Source organism: Ruditapes philippinarum, unplaced genomic scaffold (assembly GCF_026571515.1).
Source record: "Ruditapes philippinarum isolate M1 unplaced genomic scaffold, ASM2657151v2 ctg803_1_1_1_1, whole genome shotgun sequence".
In the NCBI taxonomy this organism is placed as follows: domain Eukaryota; kingdom Metazoa; phylum Mollusca; class Bivalvia; order Venerida; family Veneridae; genus Ruditapes; species Ruditapes philippinarum.
The window spans coordinates 440,385-463,474 of record NW_026866327.1 but is presented as its reverse complement, the minus strand read 5'-3'; the positions used below and the strand labels follow the sequence as shown (position 1 = coordinate 463,474).

Sequence of the window (23,090 nt, the reverse complement as noted above, 5' to 3'; positions counted from 1 at the left end):
CATGGCATGATCAAGAGATCCCTCGTTGGCGGAGGACAAACCAATGAGACAAAGCAAGCCTCTGATTTTCATAAAAGTCGTCATATAAAATTAAACTTAGAACCCCTTTAATGCCATGGCATAAATTCATTGCTCAACCGCAACTAGAATATGCATCTGAAGTCTGGTCCCGCATAGTCAAACCCGAATTGATCATATGGAACATGTTCTATGAAGATATGTGCTTTGTTTCAAATCTGACTTTGGACGCACACCAAGTGTTGCCTATATATGCTCGGTAATTCATTATCTTTTGTCGTTTTAATGCTCTATACATTTTTTATAAAATGAGTAAAATAATTATTCAATATAAGAGGTCAATGTTATCATGTCGAATATGGCCTAATCACTTCTTGAAGATCGGCTGTGGTATGATAAAGCTGGTGTGGTTACACTATTCAACCAAGAGGCAGAGATAGTGACAAAACGTCATCGAAAAATTGATGAAGTTTAATGAAGAGCAATTACAAATAAATTACAACTTGGTGATCAATTCAAAACCATGTCTTGAGAAAACGGTTTAATGGTGTATCGAGTAATTCAGTAATAGAACATTATGACAACATAAATTAATTGCGCATGAAATCTATATCAATTTAAAGAAAATATTCTTTCAGAGACAAAGATAACAGAGATAATCAGCTCCTATATACTCCATTGAAATATTACAAATGCCTATCAAAAAGTGAAAAATTAGGCATTTTGTAGCAAATAAAACTTAATGGACGTACATTTGATCCTTTAATATTATATACCATTTGAAAGGTAAATCTTTTATCTATTGCTGTATGTTAAAATATTGGTAACTTTCGATGCCTTTCACTTAGAAAAACAATGGCAGAACATCCACTGAGCCAGTTTTTTTTTTATGAATATAGTATTGTTACAAAAATTATTAAGTAGTTCCCTTTAAAAAATGATGTAACATTTATTTGAATGGGAGCTGTAAATATTCTAATTTGCAGTCATAGACAAATGCATAAGCTTTCAGAAAATGTATTATTTCACTGATTTTGATATCTGGTTAATAAGTTCTACTTGCTACAAGTTTTAAAATTTAGCAAGCAGGCGTGATATTTTAACTGGCCTAGGAAGTTGTCTATTTCTGTTATTTATGTCTATGGTCATTTTGTAATAGTTAAGACTGTTACAAAATAATATATAATTCTTTTTTTAGATTTTTTTTCAAAAGCACCAGTCAGTATATTAACCAAAGAATGTAGGACAAAACCCCACACGTCAAAACCCCACAACGTAAAATTTATAGAGTGGACATAACCAAGCACGTTTTATTACTATTTTTTATATACCTTTTGATTGAAAATAAAATATCTTACATTGTTGACAATCAAAATAACTAATAAAACTGATATCAATTTTATTTGACATTAATGTAATCTTGCACACAAAAAAGTCAATGATTAACATATTTTTTCCGGACAGAGAAAATTCAGTAAAAAAATGTCCGCTCTAATGTCAATCATCATTAAAAATATTGACACTTATAAACAAGTGTCTTCATTTAGCCTTTCTAATTCTTATCATTTAATCAAGAGACCGCCAATCTGTATCATAACCTACAAATCGAAGTTTTCCATCAATTGATGGTCTTTTCAGACCAGGAGACCTGAGACCGGAGATCGTCAATTAAAAACAACTTGGTACGGAATATACAGAATATAGCTGGTTTGCTGGTTCCCTGGATTATCTGGGAACCAGAAAATTTCACCATATTGGGCAAAACACGTTGATAGGCCGGTAAACATAAAATTTACTATATTTTGGTGAACTGCTACTTCTAAATGTATGTATGAATATATATCATTTGATGTTTTTTTTTACCGTCCTTATTGTATTTATTCCTCTTGATTTAATCTGTCTAGTAATCTTATTTTCACAGAAATTTAAGGGAAATATTTTTATTAAAACCATAGGAACTTGAAATTGTGAATAAAAACAGTTATGTCCGCATAAACTGGCTGGTGAAAATGACGTATCGGGCTTATGGGATGAAAAGTCATATTTCTAGAAAAGTAATAAAGATATTTCTTTTGTGTGTTTGTTTGTTTTTTGAGAATAATATATGTCATAAACAGAAAGAAAAATATTTGGCAACTGTCACTTTTGTGCAATTTTTTTTCCCTTTTTCAATTTCATGTTTCTATAACACACAATCTTTGAAGTTGTTAAAAAAATAGGTTACATATGCAAAGTCTAAAACAAAATAGGTTAAATAACATCTTTAATTCTTTATGATCTAATTCATTGCGCCAACACCTCTCGGCATACATTTCATTCAGTTTTCAGAGAAAACTTCAAAGTATGATTCAGTGTCAAAAATTGTCAAAATATAATACACCGATAAACACTTTCAGAACTAGCAGACAACAGGCTATTCATATCAGTAGAATTTCGAGTAAAGATAACGGATTGCGTATCTCACTGTATAAATCGTATGTAAAACTGTCTGACATATGGTAGGTTTAACAGTTAATTAAAATACTTTGAAGTCCAAAGATGTGTTGAATTTTATACTGTGACGAAGCTAAGATCCTAAGCTTTCTATTGGTGTAATACATTTTAAAATCGGACATTTAATCACAACAAACTAGCGGTTTAAAAACAGCTTATTTTGTATTGTTTTAGCATAAGCGATATCGATTTTACTCGAAGATAAGGGAAGCAACTCGTATTTTTTTCACTCGATATACCTCGGTTATTTACGTAGATCATATTGAAAGTGTTTATGGGTGTATTGCCAGAAACAGAATATTTAATCCTAATATATAGAAAAAAGGTACTGGTGCAATAATCTAAAGCAAAATGAAGTTCTTGGACACATTTCTTTTAATTATTTTACATTAAAAAATAATTTAAAATGAACTTCAAATATTTTGTTTCCAGTAAAAAGAAAAAAGAGAAATAATTCTAAGAAAATAAAAGATAACCAAAATATTTGTATACACCGATTGACAGTTTCCTAAATAGTTATTTACAATATGATTAAAAATATTTAGTTATAATCAAACATAACTGCTGCAAATTGGGCAATCTCATGAATTAGACCCCTGCACATTTCAGAAGTAAAACTTCAGAATAAAATACACAGAATGAACCTCCTGGTATAGCCCCCCGCTAAAAGTGATCAAGATAAAAAATTTATTAAAAATACATTACTATTACATCTTTATTATCTATAGAAATGATTTATTAATGTTTCAGTCTTAGACTATTTCTCTGCATATTTTCGCACAAATGTTAATAATTAAAATCTGTGATTTTCAGAGGGAAAAAAAACTTTGGATCATCGAACACCAAAAGTTTTCATGATATTCACTGATATCTTCATTTAGAAAAACAAGTTTGCAATAGCATATTCATAATTGTTTTAGGTTATTTATTTTAAAAATGCGGGCAAGCCTGAACAGTGAATTTGATATAGGTTAGTCATATGGTTAGAACTTTTGGCTAGCAATACAGGTAACTGCCTAGAATTTTGGGTTAGGGTTAGAGGAACATCGGTTAATGTTATGATTTTAAAACACATATTTTGCTGAAGAAAGATCTAAATGTGCTCCCCTATCCCTATCAGACTTTACTGCTATTATTGACAGAATTTCAAGTTCCTAAATTTTTTAGGGGAAAAAAAGCCCTGTATAGTAATGTATTTTAAATTTTATAGATTGTGCATGTATGTATTATTGATATTTATACTTTGATATATTGATATAGAATAGTCTACTTATCTAATCATTGATATTTATACTTTGATATATTGATATAGAATAGAATAGTCTACTTATCTAAATACATATCAAGTTGATATGTTGGCATATCAAAATCTGATTTTGACTTGTCTGTTTTATCTGAAGCATTTTTTTACTTGTCCATATAATATTATTAAAGAAAATTTTGAAAATGTTTCACTTGTTTACAAGTACAGGCTTTGAGACATCCTTGGCAAACCTTTAAAACGATCATTAAAGTCCTTTGATTTTCATTTAAGTATTGCAGTGAGGCTAAGCCATGCCACCAAAGAAGAAGGATGATGGAGCTAAGGCAGCCCCTGCCTTTCTGGGGCGTATTGGAACAAATCTGAAAATAGGCATAGTAGGATTGCCAAATGTAGGGTAATGTCATACTTGTATTATAGTTTCGAGACCTTTCTATTGAAAATGTATCAGAGCTAAATCGTATACCCATTATTGCACTATGCCTCAACTGGAGTGCAGGTATTTAATAATAATAATTATGTTATGGTTAGTAACCGTTAGTTCATGGTTAAGTTTTTGCATAAAGTTGATACCTACAAAAATATTGTAGAGAATATACACAGTTATTTGAGAACAGAAGATGTCGGTATCCAAGGCCCATAACTCTGACATGGATTTTGAATGAATTATGGACTTTTTGAACATAGAAAATTTTACATTATCCACTGAGGCTCATGCTTCACATGTACTATCAAGCACTGAGAATAGTCAAGCATGAAGTCCCACCGACATATATGTTTCATGCCAAATACCTCTGTAAAATGCCCTTGACTGATCTTTTGCAAAATAACCTTGATTGTATCCCCGTGACTTATCGCTGTGACTTAAAATCAAACAAAATTACATTGTCAAATCGTTTAATTTTATCTGGTGAAATATCATTTGCTGTGATTTTTTTCGATTTCAGGAAGTCAACATTCTTCAATGTATTGACAAAAAGCTCGGCAACTGCAGAAAACTTTCCTTTCTGCACCATAGATCCTAATGAAAGTAAGTCATCAATGTTTATCATTTAGTAAATACAATGTGTAACAAAATTCATCATTGAGTTCTGAAATGTATTCATCAGGTAGATTTATTAGTAGGATTATAACATTTCTAGCATACAGACATACAATATATTTGTATGATCAAGACCCCATGTACATGATTTTACCTGATGGTACATTGACTGCCATATTATACTTAAATGGCAATGCTTACATGCTTATTGCAAAGAGGTCCCCTCATTTTCAAGTGATATGTTAATTGACAAGAAATAAAATATTGATTGAAAAATGATATATATTGATTGACAATAAGTAATATGTTAATTGTCAAGTGAATGTTGATTTTTAGCTCACCTGTCACAAACAAAGTGACAGGGTGAGCTTTTGTGATCGCTTTTCGTCCGTCGTCCGTCCATCCGTAAACTTTTAATACTTTAAATGACATCTCCTCATAAACCAATAAGCCAATTTCATCCAAACTTCACAGGAATGTTCCTTTGGTGGTCACCTTTAAAAATTGTTCAAAGAATTTAATTCCATGCAGAACTCTGGTTGCCATGGCAACCGAAAGAAAAAACTTTAAATATCTTCTTTTAAAAAACCCAAAGAGCTAGAGCTTAGATATTTAGCATAAAACATCTTCTAGTGAGTGTCTACTAAGTTTGTTCAAATAAAAGCCTTGGGGGTCAAAATGTGGCCCCCCCCCAGGGGGTCATTGATTTTCCCTATATGCATATTGTAAAAACTTAAAAATCTTCTTTTAAAGAACACATAGAGCTAGAGCTAAGATATTTAGCATGAAACATGTTCTAATAAGTGTCTACCAAGTTTGTTCAAATAAAAGGCCTAGGGTCAAAATTGGCCCTGCACCAGGGGGGTCATTGATTTTCCCAATATGCATATAGTAAAAACTTAAAAAAATCTTCTTTTAAAGAACATGTAGAGCTAGAGCTAAGATATTTAGCATGAAACATGTTCTAGTGGGTGTCTACAAAGTTTGTTCAAATAAAAGACCTGGGGTCAAAATTGCCCCCCCCCCCCCCCACCCCACGGGGGTCATTGATTTTCCTTATATGTGTATAGCAAATACTTACAAAATCTTCTATGAATAAACCCAAATAGCTAGAGTTTAGATATTTAGCATGAAACATCTTCTAGTGAGTGTCTACGAAGTTTGTTCAAATAAAAGCCCTGGGGTCAAAATTGGCCCCGCCCAGGAATTGATTTTCCATATATGTTACTATAATGGCAAAAACTTAAAAATCTTCTTTGAAAGAGCCAAATAGCTAGAGTTTAGATATTAAGCATGAAACATCTTCTAGTAAGTGTCTACAAAGTTTGTTCAAATAAAAGCCCTGGGGTCAAAACTGGCCCCGCCCCAGAGGTGTTATTGTTTTTAACTATATGTATATAGTAAAAACTTAAAAATCTTCTTTTAAAAAACCCAATGAGCTAGAGGTTAGATTGTTAAGCAGGAATCATCTTTTTGTGGGTGTCTACCAAGTTTGTTCAAGTAAAAGCCTTTGGGTTAAAATTGGCCCTGCCAAAGGGGGGGGTCATTGTTTTTAGCTCACCTTGCACAAAGTGCAGGTGAGCTTTTAGGATGGCCAACCAAATGGCGTCCGTCGTCAGTCATCCGTCCACATTTTAAATATTCTAAGGACATCTTCTATGATACCGCAAGGCCAATGTTAATGAAACTTGGCAGGAATACTCTTTGTATGAAGCTCTATCAAGATTGTTCAAAGAATTCCATTTCATGCAGAACTCTGGTTGCCTTGGCAACCGAAAGAAAAATCTTTAAATATCTTCTTTTAAAGAACCGTAAGAGCTAGAGCTTAGATATTTGGCATGAAACATCTTCTAATGAGTGTCTACCAAGTTTGTTCAAATAAAAGCCCTAGGGTCAAAATTGGCCCGGCCCCAGGGGGTCATTGATTTTCCCTATATGCATATAGTAAAAACTTAAAAAATCTTCTTTTAAAGAACCCAAAGAGCTAGAGCTAAGATATTTGGCATGAAACATCTTCTAGTGAGTGCCTACCAAGTTTGTTCAAATAAAAGCCCTGGGGTGAACATTGGCCCCGGCCCGAGGGGTCATTGATTTTCCCTATATGCATATAGTAAAAACTTAAAAAATCTTCTTTTAAAGAACTGTAAAAGCTAGAGCTTAGATATTTGGCATGAAACATCTTCTAGTGAGTGTCTACCAAGTTTGTTCAAATAAAAGCCCTGGGGTCAAAATTGGCCCCGCCCCAGGGGGTCATTGATTTTCCCTATATGCATATAGTAAAAACTTAAAAATCTTCTTTTAAAGAACCCAAAGAGCTAGAGCTAAGATATTTAGCATGAAACATCTTCTAGTGAGTGTCTACCAAGTTTGTTTAAATAAAAGCCCTGAGGTCAAAATTGGCCCTGCCCCAGGGGGTCATAGATTTTCCCTATATGCATATAGTAAAAACTTAAAAAATCTTCTTTTAAAGAACCCAAAGAGCTAGAGCTAAGATATTTGACATTAAATATCTTCTAGTGAGTGTTTACCAAGTTTGTTCAAATAAAAGCCCTGGGGTCAAAATTGGCCCAGGCCCGGGGGGTCATTGATTTTCCCTATATGCATATAGTAAAAACTTAAAAAATCTTCTTTTAAAGAACCGTTAGAGCTAGAGCTGAGATATTTGACATGAAACATCTTCTAGTGAATGTCTACCAAGTTTGTTCAAATAAAAGCCCTGGGGTCAAAATTGGCCCCGTCCCAGGGGGTCATAGATTTTCCCTATATGCATATAGTAAAAACTTAAAAAATCTTCTTTTAAAGAACCCAAAGAGCTAGAGCTAAGATATTTAGCATGAAACATCTTCTAATGAGTGTCTACCAAGTTTGTTCAAATAAAAGCCCTGGGGTCAAAATTGGCCCCGCCCCAGGGGGTCATTGATTTTCCCTATATGCATATAGTAAAAACTTAAAAAAACTTCTTTTAAAGAACTCAAAGAGCTAGAGCTAAGATATTTAGCATGAAACATGTTCTAATGGGTGTCTACCAAGTATGTTCAAATAAAAGCCCTGGGGTCAAAACTGGCCCGCCCCGGGGGTCATTGATTTTCCTTATATGTGTATAGCAAAAACTTAAAAATCTTCTTTGAAAAAACCCAAATAGCTTGAGTTTAGATATTATACATGAAACATTTTTAAGTAAATATCTACAAAGTTTGTTCAAATAAAAGCCCGGGGCTCAAAACTGGCCCTGCCCCAGGGGTGTCATTGTTTTTAACTATATGTGTATAGTAAAAACTTAAAAAATCTTCTTTTAAAAAAATCCAATGAGCTAGAACTTAGATGTTTAGCATGAAACATCTTCTTATGGGTGTCTACCAAGTCTGTTCAAATAAAAGCCCTTGGGTAAAAATTGGCGCGGGGTGGGGGGCTATATACAGGTGAGCGACCTCAGGGCCATCATGGCCCTCTTGTTTCATTATATGTGTGTAGTAAAAACTTAACATCATGAAACATTTTCTAATGGGTGTCTTCCAAGTTTGTTCAAATAAAAGCCCTGGGGGTTTAAACTGGCCCCGCTCCGGGGGCCTATATACAGGTGAGCGACCTCAGGGCCATCATGGCCCTCTTGTTAATACATTGATGATTAAACGATATGTTTATTGTCAGTTCAGCTGAATAGATATATTATAATTGAGCCGTGTCATGACAAAATCAACATAGTGGGTTTGCGACCAGCATGGATCCAGACCAGCCTGGCATCCACGCAGTCTGATAAGGATCCATGCTGTTCATTATCAGTTTCTCCACTTGTAATAGAGTTGTTAAGCCAACAGCATGGATCCTGATCAGACTGCTTGTAACATGTGACCAGCTCAGAATTTGAATGTTTTCAGGTCGTGTACCGGTACCTGACGCCAGATTTGAATTCCTCTGTGAGCATTGGCAGCCTGCCAGGTAATTGATTGTTGCTTTGTTTGTACATACAGTGTAACTTCCCAATTCCGGAACTTCTGAAATCCAGAAACTTCTAAAAACCCAACAATTTTTTCGGTCCCGATTTTTTCCCTTCTATTTTCTATTAATATACTTCTTCTGAATTCCGGAACTTCTGAATTCCGGAAGATATTTTCGTAAAATTAGAGTCAAATCAATGCAATTTTACCTCCAGAAACCAGAAATATCCAAAGGTGTGAAATACATTGTAAATCGAGAATGTTTAACCTGCAGGAAGATTTAATCTCCCTATCGATTGTTTACTTATTAGCGGTGATCGTGTAATTTGACACGCGTTCAAATCACAAACTGTGAAATGGTATGTTTGAAGTGATGTGGTTAATCAAAGTAATTTACGGCGGTCAGTTAATTTGAAGTGGTTATTAGCGGATTTAATGACAATTAATTGGACAATGTATGCATCAAACGTCTTTAGGGATTTCATTGCATTTGATGTAATAATATATTAATAAGCATTGGACGATATGTAAGTTTATGCAATTAACAACATTTCTTCATGTACAAACTGATAGAAAAGCATTTGAAGGTAAGATAAAAATGTATTCTTTTCATTCACATCTTTATCTTGATAATAAGACTATTATATAAGATTACAGTAATGGCCACATCTTCCTTGACATTTAGTGATATTAAGTGGCTTAGTCTTGTCCACATTATCATAAACCTCTGAATTCCGGAAACCTCTGAAATCCGAACTTTTTGACAAGTCCCATGGGTGTTCGGTTTTCGGAAGTTACACTGTATGTGTGTCTGTATGATTAGCTCAATAGGGAGAGCATTGATTAGTGATCCAGGGATTGCTAGTTCCTTGAGCATTGGGAACTTTGTCTTGTTCCTTGAGCATTGGGAACTTTATACAAGACAATTAATCTTGGTAATTTGTCTATTACTGCTTAAGCACCGCCTCCGTGGTCGAGTGGTTAGAGTCGATGACTTCTAATCCAGTTACCTCTCTGGCGTGGGTTCGATCCCCGGGAGATGCTTTGGTAGTTTAGCGCGGAGGAAGGTAGTCAAGTACTGGTGCAACTCTCCAGGAACGATGGTTAGGGAACTACCCGCCTATATGACTGAAATACTGTTGGAAAAAGGCGTTAAATGACACAAACAAACAAACAAAACTATTACTGCTTAAGGGATTAGTATTAGGTCGAAGAGATTGATAATTACTGGTTAGTTTTCTAGGAAAGTCAAGATATCACCAAAAATCTGTTAATCAGTTAAAATCTGGATATAAACTAATACAACAAACAAGCATTTGTATTTATAAGTCGAATTGGACATAAGAATAAGATGTTTGATATATACAGGACTGGTGTAAACCAAACTGCAAGTACAGCTTCTTTTTCATCAACATAAACAATCCTGGAAGAGTATATAGGTGCATTAAGTGGTGGTTAATGTATTTGACTCCAAACCACTTGCCCCTCACCACTGTTGGGTCAGCTTTGGATTCTTTCATGTGAGGAAACTATCAAGCTAGCTTACAGTACTGTATTTGTTCTTTTACCTGCCTGTTTGTGTGGAGGGGCGACTGAGGTCTGCCTCCATGAATAAAGCTGCAAAATCGCCGTATTACCTATTCTGTGTTTGTACAACTTAGAAAACCCAACCAAGAAATAAGCAAAAGAGACATGGCAGAATGAAAATGATATCAGGTGTGAGTGTAGATGCTCATTATTTTTTTTGCAAAAGATAGTTTAAAAGGAATGGGCTGTCCCAATAAAAGTTGCTGGACTACATACATTACCTAACTGTTTCAGAAATGTAGTTTAAAACATAATAAATTCATCCGATTTCACAAGGAAAAAGAACATAATTCTGTCATTGGTCTTGATGTAATCATGCTCCTTTCTTTACATGCAAATTTTCATAGTCCTGTTTTTATTCAACTATAAAGTTATAAGAATAATCTCTAGAATGGTTCTTGTACTCCATTTGATCCGCGCCACGACAATACCAACATAGTAGGTTTGCGACCAGCATGGATCCAGACCAGCCTGCTCATCCGCACAGTCTGATCAGGATCCATGCTGTTCGCTTACAAACACTATTACAAGTAGAGAAACTGATAGCAAACAGCATGGATCCTGATCAGACTGCGTGGATGCGCAGGCTGGCCTGGATGCATGCTTGTCGCAAACCCACTATGTTGGTTTTGTCATGACCCGGCTCATATGTATCACAATCCCACTTAGAAAAAGTTCTTGCATACAAAGTGGTTTCTCCAGAACTAATGGAGGGAATGGATTGAAACTTCACTAACTTATTCTCATGATGGGCTCAGCTCCCATAACTCTGACGTAACTTATTTACAGAGTTATTCCCCTTTTCTTATTGTCAAGTGCTGGTAAAAGCTCTTTTATGAACAGGTGTTGTTATACTTTATTTTGATTGATTTAATATGTTTTCAGCAAAGTTCCAGCTTTCCTGAATGTAGTGGATATTGCAGGACTTGTGAAAGGTGCCCACGAGGGTAAAGGGTTAGGAAATGCCTTCCTGTCAAACATCTCGGCCTGCGATGCTATATATCACGTTATCAGTAAGTAGCACTGTCATTGAGTGTCGAAATTTTGATACAACATTTGATTCAATATTGATTTACAATACCGCCCCCGTGGTCGAGGGGTTAGAGCCGATGACTTCTAATCCAGTTACCTCTCTGGCGTGTGTTCAATCCCCGGGAGATGCTTTGGTAGTTTAGCACGGAAGAAAGTAGTCTAGTACTTGTTTAACTCTAAAGGGACCAAGGTAAGGAAACTACCTGCCTATTTGACTGAAATACTGTTTGGAAAAGGCGTAAAATGTATCAAACAAACAATTTAGATTATTGGTACAATTTAAAGCCCATTTCTCCCTGTCATGTGAAAATATTGCTCTTTTTTCTTAAGAGACATTCCTTTTCCAGTGTCACCAGGGGTGAGATTACCAGATCCATTTCTAGTGGCAAATATGGTTATTTTTTTCCCAATCTTTAAAAAAAAAGTTCCCAACCGAACTAATATTAATAATATCATAATTGACAAATTTACTTGAGTTCAGTATGGTATCAGGCAGATTTTTCCATACATTTTATTGTCATATTTTAATGTATTTTTTATGTTTTAAATGATACTTGCATTGGACTGAATAAACAATTTTGCACAGTTCAAAATACTATACCAAGAGCATGAAGGAGGTTTCAAAAGATACCAGATATTTTTTCCAATTAAACAATTTTATGATGCAAAAATTCCCAAACATGGCAAGGCACTTTTTCCAAAAATGGCTAGGAAAAGGCCTGAGAGAGGTTACTTCTACTGTTTCACCTTTGTCACCTTTGACCTTTTCAATGTTGTTGAAATATATATAAAAACCCAAGCTTCTTTAACCAGCTTACTTTGTATAGTGGATTTAACCAGTTTCTAATTTTGGTCAGTCCATTTAATGATTGAGGGTTTTCAATATCATTATACAAAAATTGAGCTATCAGCAGTACATGTATACAAATTTAGAGCTTAGTCAGACTGCACAAATGTACAGGCTAGCCTAGCTCTATACTGGTAGCAAACAAAGGTTGATTACTTTTTGTATCAGCAGACAAAACAAGACTTAAAATGTGATAAATTGAAGAAGTTAAGTCTTTTACAAGGCAAGTATTTACTCTAGGTTATTTTAGGATTTCCACTATAGAATTTACATGTTTGATCAATGAATTTAATATGCCAGACTATGATAAAGTGATTTTTATCACACACCCGTGCTGCTTTTGTGACTCCGTAAATATGGTTTGCACAGCCATATATATATTTTGATGTGACATCATTTGCATTATACAAACATATCCTAAAGATGTGTTTAATGTTGGCGTTATTCTATAAGCTCGCCAGTGAAATAATGATTCTTTTTCACTTTAAAAGGTCTTTATTTTGGTAATGTGATACATAGAATATTCAACCTGTTCAATAAATTCAGTATTGAACTTACTCTCATTCAATATCTACTGTTTCAGGAGCCTTCCCGGGAGAAGAAGTTGTTCATGTGGAAGGAGATGTAGACCCATCGAGAGATTTAGATATTATACATGAGGAGCTTCGATTGAAAGACATAGAATACCTCAACAAACATATGGACAATATTGAAAGAGCCGTGTTGAGGGGCGGGGACAAGTCTAAAAAACATGAATATGTAAATATGATATTTAGATTGTTTGTTTTCAAAGAAATTATGATTTTCCCGCTTTGTCATTATCGTTGTCTTTTAAACTTTTATGTAGCCCATTTTCATACTTGATCAAAACAATAATTGGCATCAAACTGTCATGTTGAGCTAAGTTTGACCTTCGCTTTTAAATGACCTTGACCTGTAAGGTCAAATTGTTGAATATTTCTAAAATTGACCATAATTTTGTTAGGCATTTAAATATACCTTTCCAAGAAAGCTTTTGTCTCGGAAATCATTTAACTTTTCACATTGAAACTTTTCACATTGACTGTTAATATCATTCAATTTTTCATTGTAGCAAATATTTTGAAATTTGAAATACCTACTTGTATTTACTAGTGATGGAAATCAGATGAAATTTGTCCCAATTGATCATCGGTTCAATCGGATGGGACATAATCGATAGCTTTCCGATTAAAGTCGCGTTAAAAAGAAATAGAGAAGAAACATTTCTTCCCAAGGCACTTGATTATATTCAGTAACATGAACTTAATTTAGCACTTTTCAACAGTTTTAACCCTATATAGATCTAGTTATAATTTTACGAAAAAGATTTAATTTTCCAATGGATGTCAAATAATTACATTCACATCACATTATATTACTATTGTTTACATCAGGTATTGATCCTGTTCAACTCCAAATTGTCTCTGAGATAATTTTTTTGCGATCAGCGAGGTGTTTCTTAAAGAAAATTACCATCAGAACTATTTCCCTTTGATACTTTAAACATTTTGGACGACGTCGTGGGACAAATTTTTGGGAATCGATTATTGTCGCTTTACATAACAGTAACTGATTATCGGCGACTTGCGACAATCGGAACATCACTAGTATTTACTAAATTGGTATAATTCTGGAACTGAATTAGATAACTTATTAATTACTTTTATTGAAAGATAATTTTGTAATTATGAAAATATCTGCATACATTTACCACATCATGAGCTGTATAGAACAATAGATAATTAAATGTAATAATAATTTATCATGACTTACAACACAACCATAAAATGTTAAACATTACATTTTGTATGATATGTTTTTGGGGCCGTTGGCCTTTATTTATTGAATAAATCAGTTGACTTGACTCAACATATCGGATGTTTTATGTTTAGTATACATTATTGTTGTATCTTAAAACAGAACCTTTTGTTTTGGATTGTAGGAAACATTGAAGAAAGTTAGAGAAGCGTTGGAAAGTAGTAAATGGGTCCGAAATATCACTTTCGATGCCAAAGAGGTACTCATTCAATCTTAAATTTGTATGATTTTATAGAGATTATGCAACTAAATGAAAATAAGCATGACAGTGTATGAAATAAGCATGAGATTGTATGAAAGATTTTATACTGTCTGTATGTCATTGTAAAAATCATGAAAAAGACGTCATTTAAGACAGAGTGTGTTTTTCTAAAACCTGTAAGTTGTAACAGTTTGATATGTTACCCAATTATAAATGTAATTTTAGATTTAATAATTTAACTTAGCATGCTTATTTAACATGATGGTATAAATCTGCAAATATTTCCACAAGGTATCAATATTGTTAAAATTTCTTTCCTTCTTATTTTAGATTGATGTTCTGAATAACCACTTATTTATCACAGCTAAACCAGTGATTTATTTAGTTAATCTATCAGAAAAAGATTATAGTCGTAAGAAAAATAAATGGTAAGTATATGTACTTTAAGCTTATCCCATTGGTTTTATGTACCTTGCTTTGATACAGATATGAATACCTGTATTATCACATCCGTTGCCATGTACCGAGTAGGACAGTTTGATCCATATAAATATCAGTTTTAAACTGGATAACCAAGATAATTATGTTCTTCATTTTGTCTCTATTTATAGACAACTTTCTATGATATATTGTGCAGCAATTAATTGCAAGATAGAAAAAACTTAACAAGCCCACAATTGTTCCACCAGCAACGAACGGATATACGTACAACTGGTTAACTGGTGTGTTTATAATTTAAAGACATTATTCAAAAAATAAAAATTTCACAGGAATGTTCCTTTGGTGGTCACCTTTAAAAATTGTTCAAAGAATTTAATTCCATGCAGAACTCTGGTTGCCATGGCAACCAAAAGAAAAAACTTTAAATATCTTCTTTTAAAAAACCCAAAGAGCTAGAGCTTAGATATTTGGCATGAAACGTCTTCTAGTGAGTGTCTACCAAGTTTGTTCAAATAAAAGCCCTGGGGTCAAAATTGGCCCCGCCCCAGGGGGTCATTGATTTTCCCTATATGAATATTGTAAAAACTCAAAAAAAACTTCTTTTAAAGAACCCAAAGAGCTAGAGCTAAGGTATTTGGCATGAAACATCCTCTACTGAGTGTCTACCAAGTTTGTTCAAATAAAAGCCCTGGGTTCAAAATTGGCCCCGCCCCAGGGGTCATTCATTTTCCTTATATGTGTATAACAAAAACTTAAAAAATCTTCTTTGAAAAAACTCAAATAGCTAGAGTTTAGATATTTAGTACGAAGCATCTTCTAGTGAATGTCTACCAAGTTTGTTCAAATAAAAGCCCTGAGGTCAAAATTGGGGACATTAATTTTCCTTTTATGTGAATAGCAAAAACTTAAAAATCTTCTTTGAAAAAACCCGAATAGCTAGAGTTTACATATTAAGCATGAAACATTTTCTAGAAAGTATCTACAAAAATTGTTCAAATAAAAGCCCTGGGGTCAAAATGGCCCTGCCCTAGGTGTGTCGTTGTTTTTATATGTGTAAAGAAAAAACTTGAAAAATCTTCTTTTATAAAACCCAAGACCTTAGATGTTTAGCATGAAACATCTTCTAATGGGTGTCTATCAAGTTTGTTCCAATAAAAGCCCTGTGGTTTAAACTGGCCCCGCTCCAGGGGCCTATATACAGGTGAGCGACTTCAGGGCAATCATGGCCCTCTTGTTTCCAAAAACGACCAAACTAAAATGTGTGGGATAGTAGCTTTAAGAGTGTATGCTGTGTAATTTTCAGGTTACCTAAAATAAAGGAATGGATTGACACAAATGATGCTGGGGCTACAGTTATATTGTTCAGTGGAGAGTTTGAGTCAAACTTGCTAGATTTTACATCTGATGAAGAACGTGAAAAATATTTAAAAGAGCATAATGCTCAAAGGTAATAATTATTTTTTCACAGTATATTACAGCATATGCCAAACAACATGCTTTCATATTACAATACATTAAGATAATTTATCACAGATATATCTATCACATTATTTGTTACACAATACTAAATTGAAAAATAATAATTTTACATTCATGTTAAATCAAAGATTTAGTTGATTAGAACACAGGATAACCCATGAAAGTTCAATATTGAATATAGAACTTATTTGCAATGGGGTCCTTTGATGGAAACAAAAATATATTCTTGAAAACTGGCATTATAGTCCAAGTTTAAAGATAATATCTTTGGTAGTTTAGCACGGAGGAAGTTAGTCTAGTACTGGTGTAACTCTCCAGGAACGATGGTTAGGAAACTACCCGCCTATATGACTGAAATACTGTTGGGGAAAAGGCGTAAAATGAAACAAACAAACATAAAGATGATATACTGATGTTCAAGTAATATTAATATCTATTACAGATTATGTGAATCTAGATATATTTTTTTTGGTCAAAAGTGGTTATTTTTACAGACAAGCTTTTAACAACACATGCGGTGCTCTTGTTGTTTTTCAGTGCTTTAGAGAAGATAATAGTTAATGGATATAAAGCATTGGGCTTAGTTTACTTCTTCACAAGTGGGAAAGACGAGGTTAGGGCATGGACTATACAGGTAAGTAACATTTTGTTTTCAAGATATGTTTAGAATGCCTCTGACACCATTGGAATCTGGGAGAAAAAAGCGCCATAAAACTGGGAATGTTACAGAGAGTAACTTATAAGAATTACTGAACACATTAAACTGTTGAACACATGATGAATGATTGACTACTTTGTATATTCATGTTTTCATGTGAAAGTAATTTCAAGGGAAAAAGTTTTGAAGAAAAATACACTTTTACGCCCATAATGGATTTTAAAACAAAACATTGCAGAAATCTTCAAATGTGTTAGACAAGCTGAGGATTAACCTGCTCAAGTGTTAGTGTTAGTGCTCTAGCAATTGTATGGCCAAAGTCATGATAAAAATTTTTCTTAAAAATGCATTAATGGTCATTTGAAGGTCAGTATTGTACATCAAAAGTCTAGATAAGATTATGAATTGATCGTTTTGTCCAATTGTCACCAAATTGTCGTTCATGGAATGATTTAGAAATGATTTTGCATAAATGTTTGCCACAATGGGCTGATGTGTTGTATGCTTAAACAAGGTCTAAGGTTACTTTTAACTTGATATAGCTGTCTTATACCTTCTATAATTGGCGCTTTATTTTTTCTTATAATGATATTTCAAGCCTCTATTGTATTGCCATATTGTTCATATTAAAATGTTACCTCTGCGAAAGATGCAGTGGCCAGACTGTACATTCTATCGGAAAGTTCTATTTTTCCTAGAAATGATATTTCAATTTGATTTGCTGATGATTTTTTCTTAGTACAGTTTAATAAAGTAAGTGTTCTGGACACTGTATATATTTATATGCTGAACCATAATCTTCAGTTTTAAAAACCCTGGCTGAACTTTTATCCTGACAGTATAATGAATGATATATGATATATATGTTTGTGGTATAAATTCGGGGAAATTTAGAAGATATAAGACATTATAGGAAGTATTTTATTTTTAGCGTGGAGCTAAAGCCCCTCAAGCAGCTGGGAGAATTCATACTGACATGGAGAAAGGTTTTATTATGGCAGAATGTATGGCCTTTAATGACTTCAAAGAAGCGGGCTCAGATGCTGCATGCAAGGTTTGTGGTTTTCTGTGAAATTTTATGTTGTGTTATGGGCATCAAGTGTGGAAGCTATCAAACTAGCTTACAGGTTTACTACTTGCGCCTCTTTGCTGTGGGATTAAATCTTCACAAGAGGCTTTTGATTCTTTTATGTGGCGTTATGAACATCAAGTATGGAAGCCATCAAACTAGCTTACAGGTTTACTGCTTGCCCCTCACTGCTGTGGGTTTGAATCCTGCAAGGGACTTCTAATTCTTTCATGTGAGAAAGTTATCTAGCTAATTTACAGAAGGTTGATGTCTCTACTCAGTTGCTCACTTGTATCTAAAATAATAAGGGGTGGGAAACCTAAGAACCCTCCCACTTTTAAAGCTGCCTGAAATTCATTATATGACCTTAAATGTCTTAGGGTGACTGGCCAAAGTAACAAAAAAAACCATAACAACCCTGATACATTTGTTGTTCTTAAACCTTTCAGATCAAAACCATGTTGCCTGATATAAAGGTTAAAAAATGTATTTAGAAGAAAGTCATGGTGTCAATTAATATGTTTTTTATAATCAATATGGAAAACCATATAGAAAAACTATTACATTAAATTTACTTGAGTTGACCTTTTCTGCTAATTTGTTATTTAGATATTTAAGAAGTATATATAACCCTTGCTGGTGTCTTTTCTGCCAATTTCTGAATTTAGACTAAGGTCTGTAATGCGGAAAAGAAAGCAGGATTGAGATCTGATTACATGTTAGATCTTTTCCATTTTAGTTAATATTGTCTGTGATTAAAGATATAATGAACTTATCTAGCTTCTGGTGATTTTTTTTTCACTTTATTGGGGACAGGCCTTGACTTTTTCATTTTGGAAAAAATATTGCTTAATTGCTAATTTGGGAAGTAAAAAAGCAGGTTTAAATTCAGATTTTTTGGGAAAACTGCATGATTTTATAGAAAATTTCAATCGGGTAGAGGCCTTTTATCAGTGTCTGTAAAATAAGCAGGAGAATCACTGGCTTTGCTTGATCTGCCCATTATCTGTTTTTGTGGTTGTAAAACATTTTCATAATTTAAGCTGAAACATTTTATATAATTCAGGCTGCCGGTAAATACAAGCAGAAGGGACGAGAGTATGTTGTGGAAGACGGCGACATTTTGTTCATAAAGTTCAATGCGGGCGCGGGACTGACGGCTAAAAAGAAATAATGAAGCACAGATCACATAGGACATTTAAAACTTAACCATTCTACATTGTAGTTAAAGCAGCATGCCTCCAAATTCTTGCTAATTTTCATGAAAATTTTGAAAATGTAATAAAAAATAGAATACTGTGAAGTGAACAAAGAAAATAGTATACACATTGTAAATGGCACTTACTATCCATGTAAATTGCTGAAATTATTGCGTCACTAATCCAGTAGAAATATGGTGAAAAATACTGCAAAATTGGCCATTTATCACAAATAACATGGAAATTATTACTTATATATTCAACTTTTATTCCTTTTCATAAATTCTTAATACTTTTTTCTCAAGTTTCATTTTCTTGAAATATTTTGCCTCATCTGGAGGCATGCAGTTTTAAATGGTTCCATTATAATTTAATTGAATTACAGATATGGATGAAATAAATGAATTGTGGTAGTGTGACATCACTGTTAGTGTCACACACACCTGTTCGTCAACCCTTATCTGGCTAAACTTACGTATAAGTCTTACCCACGGCTTTGTATTTTGAATGGTCCATTGTTTTTGTACATAGAATACTGCTACAAAATATGAAACTTTAGGGAACCAGACTAATATTACTGAATGTTTATGTATGAAATAGACCTGCTTTTTATTTTGAACTGATTTAAGTTATGGGGATTTCAAAAGTTGCAGAGATATTATTAAATTTTATTTTTAAAATCATGATGAAAAATACAGCAATGTGCTGTCACATTTTGCTGGTATATTTCTTGTATTCCATTTCCCAACAACCTTTTATTACCAGTGGATTGATCACAGGTGCTTGAAACAAACTTTTTCAAGTTTTATACGGGCTATATACTATAATAATATATCTTTATATACATATATAGACCGGTTATGTAAAATATTTGATTATGTGACTAGCGCCAGTGGGATTGATCAAAAATAGTTGTTGTTATAAAATATTCATAATGATTATGGTGAAAAAAGATAAATTCATGCATACTAGAGTGGAGCAAATGGTAATAAGTTATATTTAATAATAATTTCACCAGATACTGGAGAAGAAATGTGTAACTGAAAATCAGACTTTTTACTTAAACTATTATTTGATAATATTTCTTAATATAATAGAAAAATTCATTAATGATAAAATTGTATGTCTCAAGGCAGGAAAAGCATTCAAAGGTTCCATTCTGATGTGACCTTCAATGTGACCTTCTGATATTTAATGTGACCTTCAATGTGACCTTCTGATATTTAATGTGAGGTCAGCATCTCTGTTGCAAAGATGAAGAATTATCACATTTATTACAATATATAATATATATAAGGCTATAACAAAACCATGACCAACTTTATATATTATGCATTTAATCTTATTTATAAAATTAATGTTAAAGTGGTATTATGCTGATTTTTTTCCGTTGCTATGTTGAACTCAATCTTTTTTTTATTTGATTCCTTAACAGTTTTGCAGACTTTTGCTACCAGAATAAGATTAGCAGTGGCTGGTCACGTTGAACGAATGTCGCTTAACACATAAAAGATACAAAGAGAAAATGATGGGGGAGGGGGGAATTACAGTGCTCGCTAAAGACAAAAGTTGCAAAAAACACATGGTGGCATGATGATCATTGACCAATAATTGATAATGGAAAATGTTTAGGATTAAATATAAACACTGCCTAAAATATAAAAAAGAATGTCCCACTCTTTCTATCAGTTGAATTCATTCCAAATGATATCTAAAGAGTTTTCTGTGAGTGATGTGGGTTATAAAATTTATCATACATAAGAACTAGATTATAGAATTGAAAACTATTATGGCAAAATCTCAAGTTATTTTGACTTTGACCTGTACATCGACCATTTACACTTGGATGGGCATAATGTCACTTTAAAGGAAGACACTTTACTTGTTAATGTGCAGAGTATGAAGGAATACAGTTATAAACACCTCACCACTGTGTGTTGGAATCATAATGCCAGGGACCTTGAATTTCTTTAATGTGAGAATGCTTACAAGCTTACTTACTAAAGGTTGGTGAATATACCACTATATATACCACTGAATATATCCACTAGTGCTTGAAATAATGCATGTAGGGGCACTTGAGGTCTACCTCTACCAGTAAAGCTTGAAAGTCACCTTACTACCTACTAGTATACTGTGTCAGTATGACATAAAATCCAATAAAAACAAAGGTAAAGAAAAAAATACACTGACATGCAGTTTCCTTGCTTGCTTATAGTAAATTATATAATAATTTATGATAATGTTAGATAACACTAGAAAGGGTTATGTTAAGTTCCTGAATTTTAGATTGTTAATGAGGTGATGAAAATATAATTATGTGACCAAGTTTTATTTGTTACATATTGGCATCGAAGTTTCTTTTATAGCTTGATAAATTAAAAGAAGGATAAATGTATTTGCTAAATAAAGTATTTTAAACTTTGTTTGACTTGATGCTTTTGCACTGATTAGAAAATGACCATTTATGACCCCTATACCTTTTTAGCTCACCTATCACAAAGTGACAGGGTGAGCTTTTGTGATCGCTTTTCGTCCGTCCGTAAACTTTTACTTTAAATGACATCTCCTCATAAACCACTAAGCCAATTTCATTCAAACTTCACAGGAATGTTCCTATAGAGGTCACCTTTAAAAAATGTTCAAGGAATTTAATTCCATGCAGAACTCTGGTTGCCATGTCAACTGATAGAAAAAACTTAAAATATCTTCTTAAAAAAAACAAAAGAGGTAGAGCTTAGATATTTGACATGAAACATCTTCTAATGGGTGTCTACCAAATTTGTTCAAATAAGAGCCCTGGGTCAAAATTGGCCCCTCCCCGGGGGTCATTGATTTTCCTTATGTGCATAGCAAAAACTTAAAAAATCTTCTTTGAAAAAAACCAAATAGCTAGAGTTTAGATACTTAGCATGAAACATCTTCTAGTTAGTGTCTACAAAGTTTGTTTAAATAAAAGCCCTGGGGTCAAAATTGGCCTTGCCCTGGGGGTCATTGATTTTATTCATGTGTATAGCAAAAACTTAAAATATCTTCTTTTAAAGAGCCCAAAAAGCTAGAGCTAAGATATTTAGCATGAAACATCTTCTAATGGGTGTCTACCAAATTTGTTCAAATAAGAGCCCTGGGGTCAAAATTGGCCCTGCCCCCGGGGTCATTGATTTTCATTATATGTGTATAGCAAAAACTTGAAAAATCTTTTTTTGAAAAAAACCAAATAGCTAGAGTTTAGATACTAAGCATGAAACATCTTCTAATGAGTGTCTACCAAGTTTGTTCAAATAAAAGCCCTGGGGTCAAACTTGGCCCCGCTCTGGGGGCCTATATACAGGTGAGCGACTTCAGGCCCATCATGGCCCTCTTGTTAGATTTTGTGATCGCTTTTCGTCCCGCGTCAGTGGTCTGTCCGTCCGTCCGTAACTTTCACTTTAAACTGCTTAGCCAATTTCATCCAAACTTCACAGGAATGTTCCTTTGGTAGTCAACTTTAAAAATTGTTCAAAGAATTTAATTCCAAGCAGAACTCTGGTTGCCATGGCAACCGAAAGAAAAAACTTAAAATATCGTCCTTTAGAAAACTGAAAGAGCTAGAGCTTGAATATTTGGCATGAAACATCATCTAGACAGTGTCTACAAAGTTTTTAAACTAAATGCCATGGGGTCAAAACCGGCCCCGTGGGGGGGGGGGTCATTGACTTTCCTTATTTGTATATAGTAAAAATTTAAAAAAAACTTCTTTTAAAAAACCCATATAGCTAAAGCTTAGATATTAAGCATTAAACAACTTCTAGTAGGTGTCTACCAAGTGTGTGCAAATAAAAGCCCTGGGGTAAAATTTGGCCCCGCCCCAGGGGGTCATTGATTTTCCTATTTTTTATATAGTAAATACTTAAAAAATCTTTTTAAAAACCCAAATAGCTAGAGCTTAGATATAAAGCATGAAACATCTTCAAGTTGGTTTCACCAATTTTATTCAAATAAAAGCCCT

At 33.6% G+C, this 23,090-nt stretch overlaps 1 protein-coding gene across 2 annotated transcripts; it reads left to right on the top strand.

Moving 5' to 3' along the window:
• Nucleotides 1–1,642: 1,642 nt before the first annotated feature.
• Nucleotides 1,643–21,527, top strand: LOC132732133 (obg-like ATPase 1). 2 transcript variants are annotated; one of them, XM_060718501.1, is made up of 12 exons: nucleotides 1,643–1,797; nucleotides 4,046–4,169; nucleotides 4,720–4,802; nucleotides 8,690–8,750; nucleotides 11,222–11,349; nucleotides 12,799–12,974; nucleotides 14,179–14,253; nucleotides 14,587–14,684; nucleotides 16,001–16,144; nucleotides 16,714–16,810; nucleotides 17,766–17,888; nucleotides 18,970–21,527. In XM_060718501.1, exons 2-12 carry the CDS (start codon nucleotides 4,066–4,068, stop codon nucleotides 19,075–19,077), a joined length of 1,197 nt encoding a protein of 398 aa, XP_060574484.1. In that variant the 5' UTR covers nucleotides 1,643–1,797; nucleotides 4,046–4,065; the 3' UTR covers nucleotides 19,078–21,527. The 2 variants fall into 2 exon arrangements, with proteins under 2 accessions (XP_060574484.1, XP_060574483.1); XM_060718500.1 differs by having other exon boundaries at nucleotides 1,704–1,843.
• Nucleotides 21,528–23,090: the final 1,563 nt, after the last annotated feature.